Source organism: Balearica regulorum, chromosome 1 (genome assembly GCF_011004875.1).
Source record: "Balearica regulorum gibbericeps isolate bBalReg1 chromosome 1, bBalReg1.pri, whole genome shotgun sequence".
Taxonomy (NCBI): domain Eukaryota; kingdom Metazoa; phylum Chordata; class Aves; order Gruiformes; family Gruidae; genus Balearica; species Balearica regulorum.
In genome coordinates this window covers 10,060,924-10,076,042 of record NC_046184.1, presented here as the reverse complement: position 1 = coordinate 10,076,042, position 15,119 = coordinate 10,060,924, and the positions used below count along the sequence as shown (strand labels likewise).

Below are 15,119 nucleotides of genomic sequence, written 5' to 3'. Positions count from 1 at the left end.
AAATATGGACGAAATCAGATCTGCCCTCTTTGTTAAAGCTGAACAGTGCACATCCAGGAATGGAAGGGGCATTGGACAGAAAGACAGGAGGTTGTCTCATTTCCAGTCTTTGCTCCACTATCTGCATTTTGTACTAGACTGTTCCTACAGAGGATAGAACTAGCCCCATTAAAGCAAGGGACCAAGTTTGGCCACTCCTTTTGAACAGTTTCTCTGTCATGAGAACATTCCATAATGTGGATTTTCTTTTTCTTGAGAGCCTGCAGACAGCTGGTTAGTTTGTGTTCAGTTTCCACCTTACCAATAAGTAACACAGACTAGGCTTTGCCTTTCTCCTTTGCATGTCCCTTTTTCCTGAGAAACTACCAATGTTTATATAAAGGGATGGGATGCTGCTGCTGTAATATGTCTCTACTGACTGCCAAGTTACTGTCTCTAAAAGACAGAGACCAATAAATATTTAAAAGTGATTTAAAGTTTGTGCACATAGTACCTGTTTTGTGGAAATCTTCATTGCTGAAATAACAGTGGGTTCCTAGGGGAAAAAAAGAGTTAAAATGTAAAATGAGTTCTATAAACATAAAAGTTCTGCTAGAATCCTATCTGCCCAACCCAGAAGCCTTGAGATTAAACTAGACACTCCTCAGTAACAGTGCTCCTTGTTGCCTTTTGCACTGGAATATTTTCTAGCTATAAGCAAATTAGAATGCATGTACAGATCCGGGTGCATCTTTGATTGCTATGTAGATATATCATTTTCCAGTACTCTTACAGTTTCATTGTGATTGCTTTGTTCCTAGTTTCTCATCTTGAAATTAATTTCTGCATTTAACATTAAGACTACATTTAAAGAACCTCCCAGGAAATATGAAAATAATAATGGCTGTATCAAAGCATATAGTTACTACATTGAAGGTGATATCACTGAAATAAGCAACACCCTTTATACATATCATGGTGAAAACCGCATTCCTCAAAAATCTTATTCATAAGAACAAATCGTAATTGCAAGCCCAATCGTGTTGACTGCACCGCGCTATTCACATACAAAGTCACTCGTATTTGCAGAACACAGAATCAAAGTTGGCAAGAACTTTTTTGCACCCGGAATACCCATTATTTAATCAACCAAATGAGTTACTAGGAGAGTTACTGCTCTCCTAGCTTACTCTTAATTATACTTATCTGTAGCAAGCAGATATTAAACCAATATCTACTTTCTTACATGAGACACCGTAGGAAATATTTAACAGAATGTTTAGATCTGATTAAAAGGCTGTTACACTTTTTAGGCCCAGCCTAAAAATGGATTTAATCCTGAGAGTAAAAGTGACATCATTTGATTACAAAGTGTGCAAGTCAAGTCTGCATGAACTTTATTCCATCTAAAAATCTACTACTGATCCCATGAATCATGCTTTTAGTTATGCACGTTAATAAAGTCCTTATTAAGCTTTTACACTTGTGTGGCTTTCAACTTGATTATCCTGAGAGAATGTGATAGGGGTCAGAGGATATTGAGCATGTGGATCTGCCTTTACAAATGGGTTAATAGACCTTATATTAGAAAGCATCAATTAAGTGTAACATTTGAATGAAAATTGAACTCATTAATTTGTTTGCTCAGCTGCTCAGAGAAATATTGCACAAATGGGGTTAAAAAAGGCATTTATTATCAATGTAACAGATATGGAAGACTTTCAGTTTGGTGGAATTATGGATGAAAAGCATTGTATTCAGCACACTGAAGCTTAAGCATCAAAATACATTCTTTGTGATGCACGTAGACTCTTTAGTAACTAAAGAAAATTTACATTTAGTAAAGGTACATTTAAAATGTTGCAAATTCCCTATTCAAAGATCCATATCTTATGCATACAAATTCTGCTTATTCCACTGAAGTACATTAATACCCTCTTTAAGGCTTAAATGTATGCCAAAGGAGATAAATGAGCTTTCAAGTAAATCAGAACAGCAAAATCCTTTTGTATAATGAATAAATATACATGCAAAGTAAAATATCAGATTTGAATTTGCCATTAACCATACTACTTCTGCAAAGCCTTTCTGAAATAAAACTTTCACTCCATTTATTTTCTTTCTTTCACTTTTATATTTCTCTGATCTTCTTTGGCTTGGCACTTCTACTTGATTTAGGGAAGAGACTCATACATTATCAACAATTGCCAAATTACCCTGCATTAATGTAATGACTTTTGCGTGTATAAAAAAGAAAAAAAGCTGGGAGCCACAAATTACTTGCCTCATTTTCTCCTCATAGTTTCTACTTTATTTTTCTGTTAAAAAAACCAACCAAACCCCCCCACATTTCTGCCCTCAAAACCCCCACAGATTGTAGAAACAGACAAGGCCATTTTTCAGTGGTATCTTGCACTCAAAACAGTGGTTTCTGTGCAAGATTGGTATCAGTAAAGGCAAGATTGTCCATAAGAAATAAAAAAAAAAAAAAATCAAAAATAATAATAAAAATATATACAAGCTCTGTTTAGATATGTTGTGTCTATTCAGAAACCACAGATAAAGGGATGGCAACTGAGGATGAGGACACGGTGGCTGGGCCCCTGTGGCAGGTTTTGAGCACAGCCCTTGTCAGCACATCTGGAGTGAGACCACACGATGTGCTGCTCTCCGAGCACGCAAGCATCATCTTCACGCTGTCAGATTAACCTCGCTCTCCCAGCTAGGTATCAACCCCCTAAAAGCCTGGAGCCATAAAACGGCACTGACAAAAAGAATAACGTGGGGAATGTAAATGATTCGTTGTTGTGTACAAAACATGAAACATCCCTGGATTCTGTCTGGAAAGTGTTTGAAAGATTTACTCGGCCTCGACTTGCAGGAGTGCCTATGGGATGCCTTATTTTTTTACGTGGCTCAGATGGGAAAAATGGAAGAGATTGATTTTCACAAGTACTAAAGATTGGGGGGGTGTTTATGGTGTCTTGTGTCAAACCATGAAAATGAGACCCTAATGTCACCTTTGAAAATATAAACACTTTCTTTGTTTCTCAGATTATTAGGCATAATAAATCTGTGCAGATCACTCTTTTTCCTAAAGTATCTTCCTAGTTACATTATGCTGATAGTCTGAATACCGTTAAGAGTTGGTGCAACAATAAAATGTGTGTGTTGCATATCTCTGTGGGAGCAAACAGACAGGCATTATTCCCAGACTTGCCCAGATACATACTTAGCTACAGCATGTAATAGCTCTAAGATTCAGAGATACTAATTTCTTTTTAAACCACAAAACAAGAGCCCAGAATGCCATTTCTTTTATCATTAACCTCCAGCTAGCACTGAAAGTTTCAAGGTTTATTTTGACTAGTGTCTGGGTCTCTAAATGACAAGCTAATTAGAGGGGTATGCCAGGCTATTCTTTGGCTAGACGGCAAGAAGTTTAGTTTGCAGCTGTCCACAGAGAAATCTACAACCTGACACTTGAAATTTAGCTGCACTTACCCGAAAGACTGTCATTTCTTCCAGCAAGACTTCCTCTAATTCATGCCAAGTCTCCTTAGGAATTGAAACCACTTTAAGAACTGTTCCAATATCTTGGGGGGGGGGGGGGGGGGGGGGAAAAGAAAAAAAAAGTTTTCAGGTGCTTAAGATGCATACTTGAGTTTCAGAGCAGCCAGAGTTTCTTGTAGTGTGTGATTGTTTCACATATAAAGATTGTGAAGATATGTATCTCAGCACTCGTTTTTCAAAATACCAACTGCTATTTAAAATAACTTAGGGAAAAAACTCGATTTCAGTAGGACATTTCACTGTGGTCTTTCAGTTACCAAAATGCAGCAAAGAAGATAAATACTGCTATCGTTACTAAAGAATGAAAAGAACTGAAATATTGTTTAAGTGACAGTATAAAATGGCAGATGTTTCAGTCATTTAATTGAGGAAGGAAATGCACTAGATTTACCCAGGCATGTTTTATTGTCCATTTTGAATATGATGTTTGTCATTCTTAAAATGCATGTGAAGATGCTGTCAGAAGGCTCAGTATGGATATAAAACCATCTGGACAAATGTTTTTAGACAGACGAAGCTGTTAGATGTCTTAAGTACACGCGATCTTCCCCGTGTCAAACAAAGTACCTAAGATGTATAAGCCCCTTAAGGCATCTATATTTCTCTGCATGTTAGATACTGGTCCACGCTGAGGGGTAAAAAGCAATATAACTTGTATCATCTGTTTAGAAATAGGCGTGTGCCAGTATTTTAATACTATACCCATTTACATTCTTGGAGTTTTGTAATTGGCTTTAACATGAACAAGGCGAAGGCTTGAAATTCCAGAGCTACAGCCTTTGTTTCTGTGAGTAGGGTTGAGACTTAAGACCACCTCTGTTTTACAGCTTCTGCATCTGCGATTTAGCTGTTTCCATGAACAGAATTTTCAGGGAACAACAACAAAAGAATCATTTCTAGGTTGGTACATATCACTGCAGACTCTCTGAAATGGAAACACGCTGGATGTGACTTTTCTTTTTAACCAGCCAAGTGTAGTGTCGTGTAAATATGTTGTAGGAATAACAACTACGTCCCTGAGGATTTTTCATGTTGCTCATTCCATTTCAATAATAGTCTAGGAAAATATAAGGCATTTTAAATGGATAAAATTCTCAAACTAAAAGAACTATAAAGGTCAACATTTTAAAACCAACAATTAACCAACAATTACACAAAACCAAAAGATACTTATTTTGGTAGTATATATGTTTGTGTGTGTTAGTTGAAACTTCTGATTAAAAAGATGACAACTCACCACTTCTATATTGAAAATATGCATAAAATTGAAACAAATATATTATATAGGTTGAAAATGTTTTTATAGGATAACTAACTTAAAAGCTATTGATTTCCTGAGAAAATTCTGGTATTTCAACTTCTTTACATGAATTTTGATTAAAATATTCTAGAAATCTTAGAATATCCTGTAGAACTGAGATTTTCATTTTTCCATCTGCTCCCCTTTAAGCAGATGTTGGTTTCTAAGCACATTTTCTAAGCATTTGTTCAAGTTTAGAAAAAAGTAGTTTTCTTCCACAAAATATCTACATCACTGTTTTCTTTCATTAGTCACAAATTCATAGATTATTTTTTAAAGAGAAAAACCCAGTTCTTTCTTAAAACAACAACAACAAAGCAAAGTATAGCTTGCTTTCTATTTAGGCAGCTACATGTACAAACAAAGCTAGTAAAATATACTAGATAAGTTGTTTTGGAAGTGGTTTTCGTTATGGTTACTGCTACCAATTGAATATATTTAATTAAAGAAATATTGAGAACAATACAGAACAAATGCAATATAAACTTTAAAACAAGAATAAAAATCTACATTTCTACAACAGAGTAATTCAGAACAACAGATAATTTAAGGTTCGTTTTATTTGTAATTTAATGGATGAGTTCATTTCCTTAATTATCCTGATAATTTGATGACTGCGGTTTTGAGGAAAATACATCGTACGGTTAAAAAAAAAAGAACTCTGATCTAATAAATATAACAGCGTGGCAATGTGTCATGATGATACTCAGTCATAATCCATCAAATGCCATATTCCAGAAATATAGGGGGAATTTTGATAAAACAGCACAAGGGAAACTGTGGAGCCTGCGCGGGCACCGAACACACATGACTTTCCCATAATGTTTTTTCAAGGAAAGGTCTGACTTTTAAGTGGATCCTGCAACAATTACAGTCGCTTGATGCTCAAGAAAGCCTCTGAGGTCAAAGATACACTGTGTTAATCACTACGGTGACTCTGGTCAGGCCACAGGTACCAAAGTGGGGCTTTATCTGAATTCTAGATCAAGTTTTACGGAGTACTATTTCAAACAATTTCACACAAATGGCATCAGGCGGCTCCTTTAGGATCAATAGGCTCTGCTCTGTAAGATAAGATTACTGTTATTAATTTGTTTTACTGACAGATGTGCCTTGACTGTGCCAAATGATCCTGAACATCAGAAACTCAGGATATGCATTAAGTGCATATCTTAAATCCTGTTTTTTTCTGATATAATTTCAAGCATGCCGATATGATTTTATTTCCGTTGTGAAACACATTGGTACAATCACAGTGGGAAAGAAACTGCTCAGCTAAAGATTTCACCCACAGGAAAGGAAAATGTGACTACACTGGATGGCTATTAAATATGTTGTGTTCAATTATCATCAGTTATTCAATGAAAAGGAAAAAAAAAAATATTTCCTCAACATATTGAAGTTCAGCAGCATGTGGGAATAATGTAGATTGCTGCAATGGGAAATTACAGAGAAATGTATCTAATCTGATGGGGCAGACCTGCACAGAAAAACCCTGTCATACCCTGAAGAGCTTATTTCTGGCTTTGTCATAGGTTCAGATCATCAAGTGGGAAACTGGACTGTGACTACACTCCCTAATCTGCTCCCTGGCTTGTTCTTTGCTTGAGGAAGATGTAACACACACTGATTGTGTATCTGTTTCTGGTTTCTTTGACTTTGAGCAGCCGGCTCAGTGCAGATTTCTGGCAGAAGGCAGGCAGGGCTTCAGTTCTGCCTCTTTTCCTTTCTGCCTGAGTGGAAGATGCCCTTTCCTCAGTCTGAAAACCCCAATAAGGATAGGGAGCTCAGAGGAGCACAGAGCATCTTTTGTGCCCCAGCTTCAAGCACAGGTGTTGTAATGCCTGCTCCTGTTCCATGAGAATATAAAGTCCTGCTGGAAAAAGAATCGTTTCTATGGACAAAAGTATTATTTCAAGAAATAATAACATTCAGTGCTTACAACCTGTTTTTTTTTGGTGCTGAAATCTCTTTGGGGAAGTGCAAGTAATAATCTTCCAATACTTTTACAGTTCTTGGGCACAAAGACCAGCAATGTTGGATGAGATCCAGAGCACTTACCACACACCTGAATATTAGTGGTTTAAGGAATTAAATAAGTGCCTAAATTCCCAACTCAAAGGTGAGAGCTAGATATCACTGAGGCTCTGTCAGAGGGAGACTTTGACTGACAAATTTAGATAAGAACCACCAGACATAATGATAACTATCTAAAAGCTATAGCTCAGGTTTAAGCAAGTCTTCCTGTCCTGTTTGAAAACAGATAGGAACTTCTGCGTAACTATCCATCTTACTCCAATAGAGGTCTCAAAGAAAGTACAATGAATCTCTCTCTGGAAGTACTTATCTCTCTCTGCTGCAGAAGCTAAGACATCTTTCTCAGACTGAATGCCAAACTTCGGTGAGATAAATGCCACCTCTTGTGCTCAAGATGTAGACATAAATCAGCTCCTTATGTTTGTTCAGCATCATACTAGGGATGCTGAAGGGCTTGTTCCCTCACATCGCAGCCAAGGGGAGTAATGCTATGATTTATCATTTTTCTTTCTGGGCTGAATCAGGTCATAGAAAACTTGTTGAAAGGCACAAAACACTGCCAGTTGTAGATGGCATTGAAGTCTCTAATGTGTGATGGAAAATATATGTGTTGTGTAAAATCATATGAAACTACTTTTCAATGTTTTATGCAAGAACATATTATAGTACTAGTATCTAATAACTCAGTTCACAGCTCTAAAGAGCTGGAATGCTTTCTGCAGAGATGCATTTCCTGCAGTAAATGTTCTGAATTGCTACGCATGCACTGTGTTTGGTACACAAAGCTTCATCAGCTCTCAGTTTACTCATAATATATTTCAGGCATCAACACGAAAGAGACCTTGAGCTTTATTGCTTTGGAAATCTGACCCCAGGTCTAGAGCATCAGGACTGTACTTAAAGCAAGTAAAAAATTGGACAGAGACACAGATAATTTTTGGTCCAAAGCTTAAAAGAAACAGTGGGGTTTTGGCTTGATTTGTTTTGACTTAATGATGCCAATGTCTAATTACTAGCAATTATGTTCAGTAGAAGTTTAAAATACTTTTAAACAACATAACTGAAACACCAGTCAACTAATGGAAACTAAAGGTGAGGAAGCAGATCCACCAATTGCTAACCAGCATAGTTCTGAAGCCACTGAACTTAGGCAAATGCATATCAGCTGATTTCTGGCCACTGTTATTTCGCATTATTACCTTTCTGGAAAAAAATGTCTTTTCCGAGTGCATATTTCCACTTTTGATAAAATGCCCAACTGTATGATTCTGCAAATGCTTTGGAAAGGATATCAAGTTTCTATTTGAATACCAGCTCTTCTTAAAATGCTTTATGTGTGCCAGATATCTTCATCTTAAGTAAAATGATGCACTTTTCTGGCTAAAGAGCAGGGCATCTTAAGGCAATACTTGAAATACTTGAAAGGCACACAAGACATTTCCCGTACCTGGATACTTGCCTCCTTCATGTTAATACTGCTATGTTGTACTTCAAAATGGGTACCTCAAACCCCGCATTTTAATACTAAATTATAATTAATAAGGAAAGATATTTCTAATAAAATTCCCTAATAACAGTAGTTGAAAAGAGAGTGGTTTGATCTTAATCCAGTTGGCAAAGCTCCTAAAGAATTAAGCTATGCAGGCCACGGCCTGAACCTGCTAGAGCGAGTGTATGTAACACAGACCTCCCCACGCGCACAGTTTTGAGTCTTGCCCCAAGTTTTCACAGGTACACACTGGAACATAAACCAGTGTTCTGTCTTTCAGAGTATGAAATTTTATCTGATCTATGTCTCCATAATGCCTGGAGATGCATACAGTGTAGATTCAGGACTTCTCACCTGTGCCAATGAACATTACATCGTACTGGCCATCTTCTGCATCCACTCGATCTACTACTATCTGCGTGAACTGGTAATCCACGTCCGTTTTGATCATGATTGGACGGTTGTTGATGGGGAATACCGGATTGTACATGGCTGGATGACTTCTTGCAAATGTTATAACTTCATCAGGAAGGTCCTTGGTGGAATCAAAGCCTCCAAATGTTTTGCTGGGACACTGGAAATAAAAAAGAAAATGCTTTACATTTTGTTATTGAACACTAGTATCATACCAGAAATCCATTTCATTATAATCATCCCAACTACTGCAATCTATAATTAAATATGACAGGGGATCTAAGTATTTCATGATAGACAGCAAAAGTTAATTCTGTCATCAAAAGTTTCTACTGTTTGTTGTTTTTTTTTTTTTCATTTTGGGTTTAAATCAATATGGTTAACAATGTAAATGATCCCAATACATAATTTTTCTTACTACTATGCAGTGCAAAATGATTTTCAGTCATTTATTGATTAGTATTAGTCTTTAACTGGCAGAAGAAAGAAATCCTGAATTATCTAAAATCATTCAATATGAGATAAGTAATTTCAGTATTTGGTTATGTATACAACAGAAAATTTATTAATCTTGCCAGCATCTTAGTTTCAAAGTATTGTCTTCAGAAGTTGACTGGAAATTAATTCCTCTCTGAGGAACCAAATACTTGAATGCTGGGACAATTCCCTGTTCTACTGACTTTTCAAACTCCCACTTGTCTCAACAAGAGTATGTCGTCCATGTCATTCTGGTAACATGGGACCTGTTACTCTAAATTCAGTCAAAAGAGCCATGTCCTAAATGTATCTCTTCTCTTTCCATTGATTCTAAAGAAAGCCTCAGGTGAGTGTTGCTGCTCATACTGTCAACGTGAACAGTTAGGTGAGACAAGTCTCGCTAAAGAACTAAGTCCTCACTGTTGAGCACTGCATAGTAATGGAAAAGTTGGCATCCCCTTGGCATTAAGGTCAACCCCATGAAGGAAAGAGTCCTTTTGCCTCCTTATACAGACATGGGTGGGCCAGACAGTTTTGCCTCTAATCTGTGAAAAGCAGAGAATTCTCTGCTCACATTTTCCCAACATGAGCAAAACATAAGGCTGAGAAGAGAAGGAGAAGTAAGACCATGGATTTGGCATCCACAAAAGTAGTCCTCCACACTTTCACCTACCTCATGTCCCCATGGGAAGACATGAGGACTGTGACTTATCACCACTATTTGCCTTCATCTCTTCTGTAGAATTGGTAAGTATTTTATGAACAATTAGAGGTTACTTTAAAGTAAGCATTAGTAGTGTGTTAGTAAGGTTGAGTGGATGAAGAAAATGAACAGCAATGGCATTAAATCAGCAGTCTGAAGATACGCAGCAAAGAACTTGGTAATCTGTTCGGAGATACCTATTTAAGACGTATAAAACTCTGAAACTCTGTTGACAATTATTATGTTTGCAGCATTTGAACCTGAAATATAAACAGCTGGTGTCAAAATGCCCTAGATAATTTGCCCTTCATATCCACATATAGAATATCCTCCAATTAAATTAAAAACCTAGAGGACGACATCTTATTAACCAAGAATAGAGACCTTGCAGGATGCTCTGCAGAAGAAATCAATTGTCTTTGCTATCACCTTGATCCAAATTATTAATAATTCATCAAAAATAAAATTAAAAAATCAATGTTGTCAAAAGGACTAGTTGTTGTACTCAGCAAAGGGACACGTCCAGCATGGACATACAAAGTGTAAATTGTCCCTTTTTGGCATATTTGTTAGTAAGCAAATTGTTGTACTTGGTTCCATTACATGGTATGGAAGGGAGGGAGAGAGGGAGGGAGGGAGGACATTTGATTAATGCACGTGGAGCAGACTAAGCAGAAAGCAAGTTAGTTATCTAGTTTATCGTGTCAACATTTTTCAGCCTTTTTATTATTACATGTTCCTGCTCTCTTGTAAAAAATGTTAAAAAGAGAAGATCAGATAGGGTTTTTATAATCATTGGTCAAACCATTGTCTGTCTCTAAAATTGTCTTTAAAATTCTACACTTCAATTTCAATTTGATTTACATTTCAATTAATATTCTAACTACAGTTCAATACTAATTACTCATATTAATTAGATAATGATTAATTAGATAACATATGTAAAGTGCTTTAAGTATAAAAATCACTACACAATAACTAAATATTGTTAATTGCAGCTGGGCAAACACTGAAAAAAACCCAGTAAATTAATATTCATTTCAATTTTAAGTAAATGAACTTCAGCTGTGTTTCAATTGCTTGAATATTTACTTTCTGGCTCATTTTCTAACAAAGGATTGTACTCGCAGCAATGTTGACCAAGATATATTTTATGCAGAAAAATCATAAAACTAGAATTAGTGTCATAATTCTGTGTGTTTAAATGAGACTCCCAATTCTGAGCGCAAGATTACTGCTTGGATCCTCTGCTTTTATGAGAATAAACAAATAACAGTAACTTTGTGTCTTTACATCTAGAATCTAAAGTACACTACCTGGTCTAGTCTGTGGCTCACATCCATCCCACCTCTCTTTAGAAAACTGATTGAGACGAAGTAAAACTCGTTGTCCTCCCTGCTCAATGGGCTGAAATGGGCACTATCAATAGATGAGATTTAGCCCAACCATAGTCCAAATTGCTTGCAGAGAAATCTCAACCCATATAAAGTCTGAGCTGTACTGAGGAGGAAAGTCCTGTCATGTTTACTTATGTTGTGGTCACCAAACCAGGATATAGAACAAAGACATTATCCTTGATATTTATTACAGGACTGCTATTGATATTAGTGACTCCAGGTCAAGCTAATTGGCAACGTGCTCCATCAGAACTTATGTTTGTATATAGGCTTGATCAATCCCACTGACATCAAGGAAATAGAAAGTTTTTAGGTGCCAAAAACCAGCCATGAATACAAGTATCCTGAAAAAGTTTGGAAAAATGAGCTTGATGTTAGATTCAAGTAGAGTCAAAGAATTCTTGCATTTAACATCCACTTCCAATTGCTGGTCCCCACTATGCTATGTCAGGGGTTTCACCACTCAGGAGGAGGTAACTAGACTATCGCCTGACTGGCCCATTAGGGAATCCAACAGAATAAATCAATAGCTACATGTTGGTAGGAACAAAAATTGGTTTGGTCATAACTGAAGATAGACTCTTGGTACCATGAAGCAGAGAAAACTTGAGCTCTGTTAGCTGAATTCACAGAAAGTCATATATGAATTCAGGACAAGGTACATCATTCAAAAGGAGGTATATACAAAAATCCTCCCTCGTCTCCCAAATATTGTGAAGAGAAGAGAAGAGAAGAGAAGAGAAGAGAAGAGAAGAGAAGAGAAGAGAAGAGAAGAGAAGAGAAGAGAAGAGAAGAGACGAGAAGACAAGATAAGAGAAGAGAACAGAAGCGAAGAGAAGAGAAGAGAAGACAAGAGGAAAAAAAAAAAAAAGAGTTCTGTGGATCTTAAAGGAAAAATCCTGGCAACTTCTTTGTTAAATGTGAAGCTGATGTGGAATTGTTTACAAAGTTTTCTGACTTTTCAAAAGAACCACTAACTTTCGTTTTTCTTTACTCATACTGGGCAAGTCACCAGATGCTCAAGAAGTTTACTGGCACCTCACCTATTAAATTCCTGAGATAATTCAGCACCGTTTAACTGCTGTGAGATCTGGAACTGAATCACTGTAAGAAGTTCAGGTTTTGTTTCTCCCTTCCCTTTCCCCATTTCTTGGAAAAGGAAGCCACAAGTCTGACATCTAAAGGAACTTCAAAAACCTTTCTTCTTTATTCTCAACAGGTCTTCAAAGCCATTGAAAATATATCCAATTTTATCACTTCAGAAACAAAAAGCTTCTTTTCAGCCAAATTTGACTCTCATTTTAAAATTCAGTTTTATCCCACTGATACAATAAAATGATTTTAGCAACTGTGAGAGAAAAAAAAAAAATCTTTTTCAAAGTGGTAGACACCAGGATTAGAGTCACTGGCAGTGAGCTAGGAGAAACTGATGGCATCAGTCACTAATTAAGCTCATTTAGAGTGGTTGCACTACATGATGCAACTGCAGGGATATATAGAATTGTGCAGTATGGGATCACGTTTGCCCTTAGGCAAGAAAAAAGTTTACAGTGAAATCTAAACATCTTCACATTTTCTTTGTGAATCTTAGTATAAGTATGTTACAGTGAAATTGTAAGGGTAAAATCCTGAGAGAGTAGCCAGGAAAAAAAGTCTATGTAACTTAACTGTATTTCCCTACTTTGGCAAAAGATCTGGGGGCTTAGGTCACTGAGCCGCTTAGGGGCTGGATTCGGGTCCCTGCCTTTCTGCTTGTTCTTGGGAATTTGATCAAGTTATTCTTCTCCCATATGGATCTCAGTTCAAGACCCTCAGACAAATCTTGGAATAACAGACAGGCTCTGAGGCAGGCAGAGCTGCGTTGCCAGTCTCTAGGGCAAATATTGAGTTGTGCATTCAGAATCTCAATAGAGCTGTGTGTGATCTCTGCTGAGGAATGAAACAGAGCCACTGTGCAGCAGGGAGTTCTTTGTCTCAGTCTATTGCTGTGATAGAAACATGTAACATTCTTCTTTGTCTGTAGTTTTGGATAATATCTTTTTGTTTGTTTGTTTGTTTGTTTGTTTAGAAAGGTTAATCAATACTGGAATCAAAGAGGAATATAAATAAGCAGAATAATGAACACGAACTTATAAAGTCTGTCAGACTGAAAAGAAGATGACATTAGCCATACAAGAAATACCAAAATTATCTACTCATTCACATTTTCCACAGGCACGTACAACAATACAACTTAAAAAAAAAAACCCTCTGACATATCAGCATTAACTATAGTAATTAAAAAAAAAAAAATTTCAACATCAAATGAGAAGTGAAACCACTCCTGTTACAGGAATCCCTTTAGCAGTTGTAGTGAGGGAGCAAGGAGTGCTGAGGAATCTGGCTGTCAGGGAACCACTCTTCTCTTTTACTTTGGAATTCATCCTCATTACCCTAGGCATGTATATTGTCTAACTGTTGGAGATCAGTTGAAAGATCAGGTTTGACAGAATACTTTCAAAACATACCGGACAACGGTCAAAAATCTGATGATTTAAAAGAAAGGATCAAAGTTATTCCTGGTTTGGGTTTTGCCTTATATATAAAGAGACTTTTAAAAGAATATTACAGACGATATATTACTTACATTTACTTGTATGTATTCGTATGTATACATAAGTACACATATATTTAATCTTCAGCAATGATATTTCAGAACTTAAATGGGCCAAGATGATTTATGTTAGCTAAGGAGCTACCCCAATGTACACAATTAATGCTTTTTTCATAAATGTCCCATCTTCTTAGGTTACTGGTAATTTCAGAGGCAGTTAAATATTTCTAGAATGTGATGACATCAGTTGGGAGATGTAAATATGGATGTCTTATACACACTGATATTTTAGTCATTCATAAACTCGAAACAGAGAAAGAGGTAGAAGCATAGATTTTAAAAAATGCCAGTGGAAGTTAGAAATTATTATAGTCTATCATCCATTGCAGAAATATCTGTCTTAGTGTACTAGATTCGATGTTGACAACAATTGAATGTTTCTTAACAGCCAGGCAGATGCTCTGTTTTCTGTTCATTCTCACTAAGGATGGTTCAGCCAATATTTGGAACAAAGACAAATTCCAAGAAAAGGATAATGCAGAATAATTTATTAAACATTTGACTTCCAGTAAAGTTGTCCAGCCATTGCTCAAACTTCTGCTGAAGTTGTTAATATTAAAATCAAAATGAAGTTGCTATTGTAGCTTCATTCTTTACAACAAAGTCAGTACGTTTTGGACCTGGAGGAATTGTTAGCTTTCCCTTCTGCCACCATTTCCATTTCATTATCTTTTTCAGTTTCTTTTCTGGATCTCAGCTGAAGGACCATGTAATCTGTGAAAATATTTTCCATATTTTTCTCTTTTTAGTTTGCTATATTTCTTAGGGTACTTACAGTTCCTGGTCGTGGATATGGCACTCGCCCTTGGTAGGGAACCCATTGGTAGTTTGGGCCGTCTCGGTGGGCGTAGGGACCAAGAAATACCCTCCTCACGTCAGTCATGCTGTACATACACACTGCTGACCCCTTGAAGATATTACTAAAAATGAGGGGAGAAGAAATCAAATCAGGTTTTTAAATTATCAGTCGGTTTAATCAAGTGGGACAGCTATGGAAATAACAGCTTCTTGCTTTCTAATTTATTGCATGTGCTTATTATCAAAACTCTGACACGGTCTCAGAGCAATCCTAACTCACCTCCTGTGAAAGTTCAGCA

The 15,119-nt window shown here is 36.7% G+C and overlaps 1 protein-coding gene across 3 annotated transcripts in view; it reads right to left on the bottom strand.

The window, feature by feature from the left end:
* Positions 1-15,119, bottom strand: part of SEMA3A (semaphorin 3A) — a 170,935-nt gene that overhangs the window by 18,032 nt on the left and 137,784 nt on the right. For all 3 annotated transcript variants that reach the window (XM_075771219.1, XM_075771378.1, XM_075771299.1), the window contains 4 exons: positions 14,798-14,942; positions 8,733-8,952; positions 3,484-3,575; positions 494-535 (listed from right to left, as the gene is read on the bottom strand). In XM_075771219.1, coding sequence (XP_075627334.1) covers positions 494-535; positions 3,484-3,575; positions 8,733-8,952; positions 14,798-14,942 — 499 coding nt within the window. The remainder of the gene's footprint in view (positions 1-493; positions 536-3,483; positions 3,576-8,732; positions 8,953-14,797; positions 14,943-15,119) is intronic.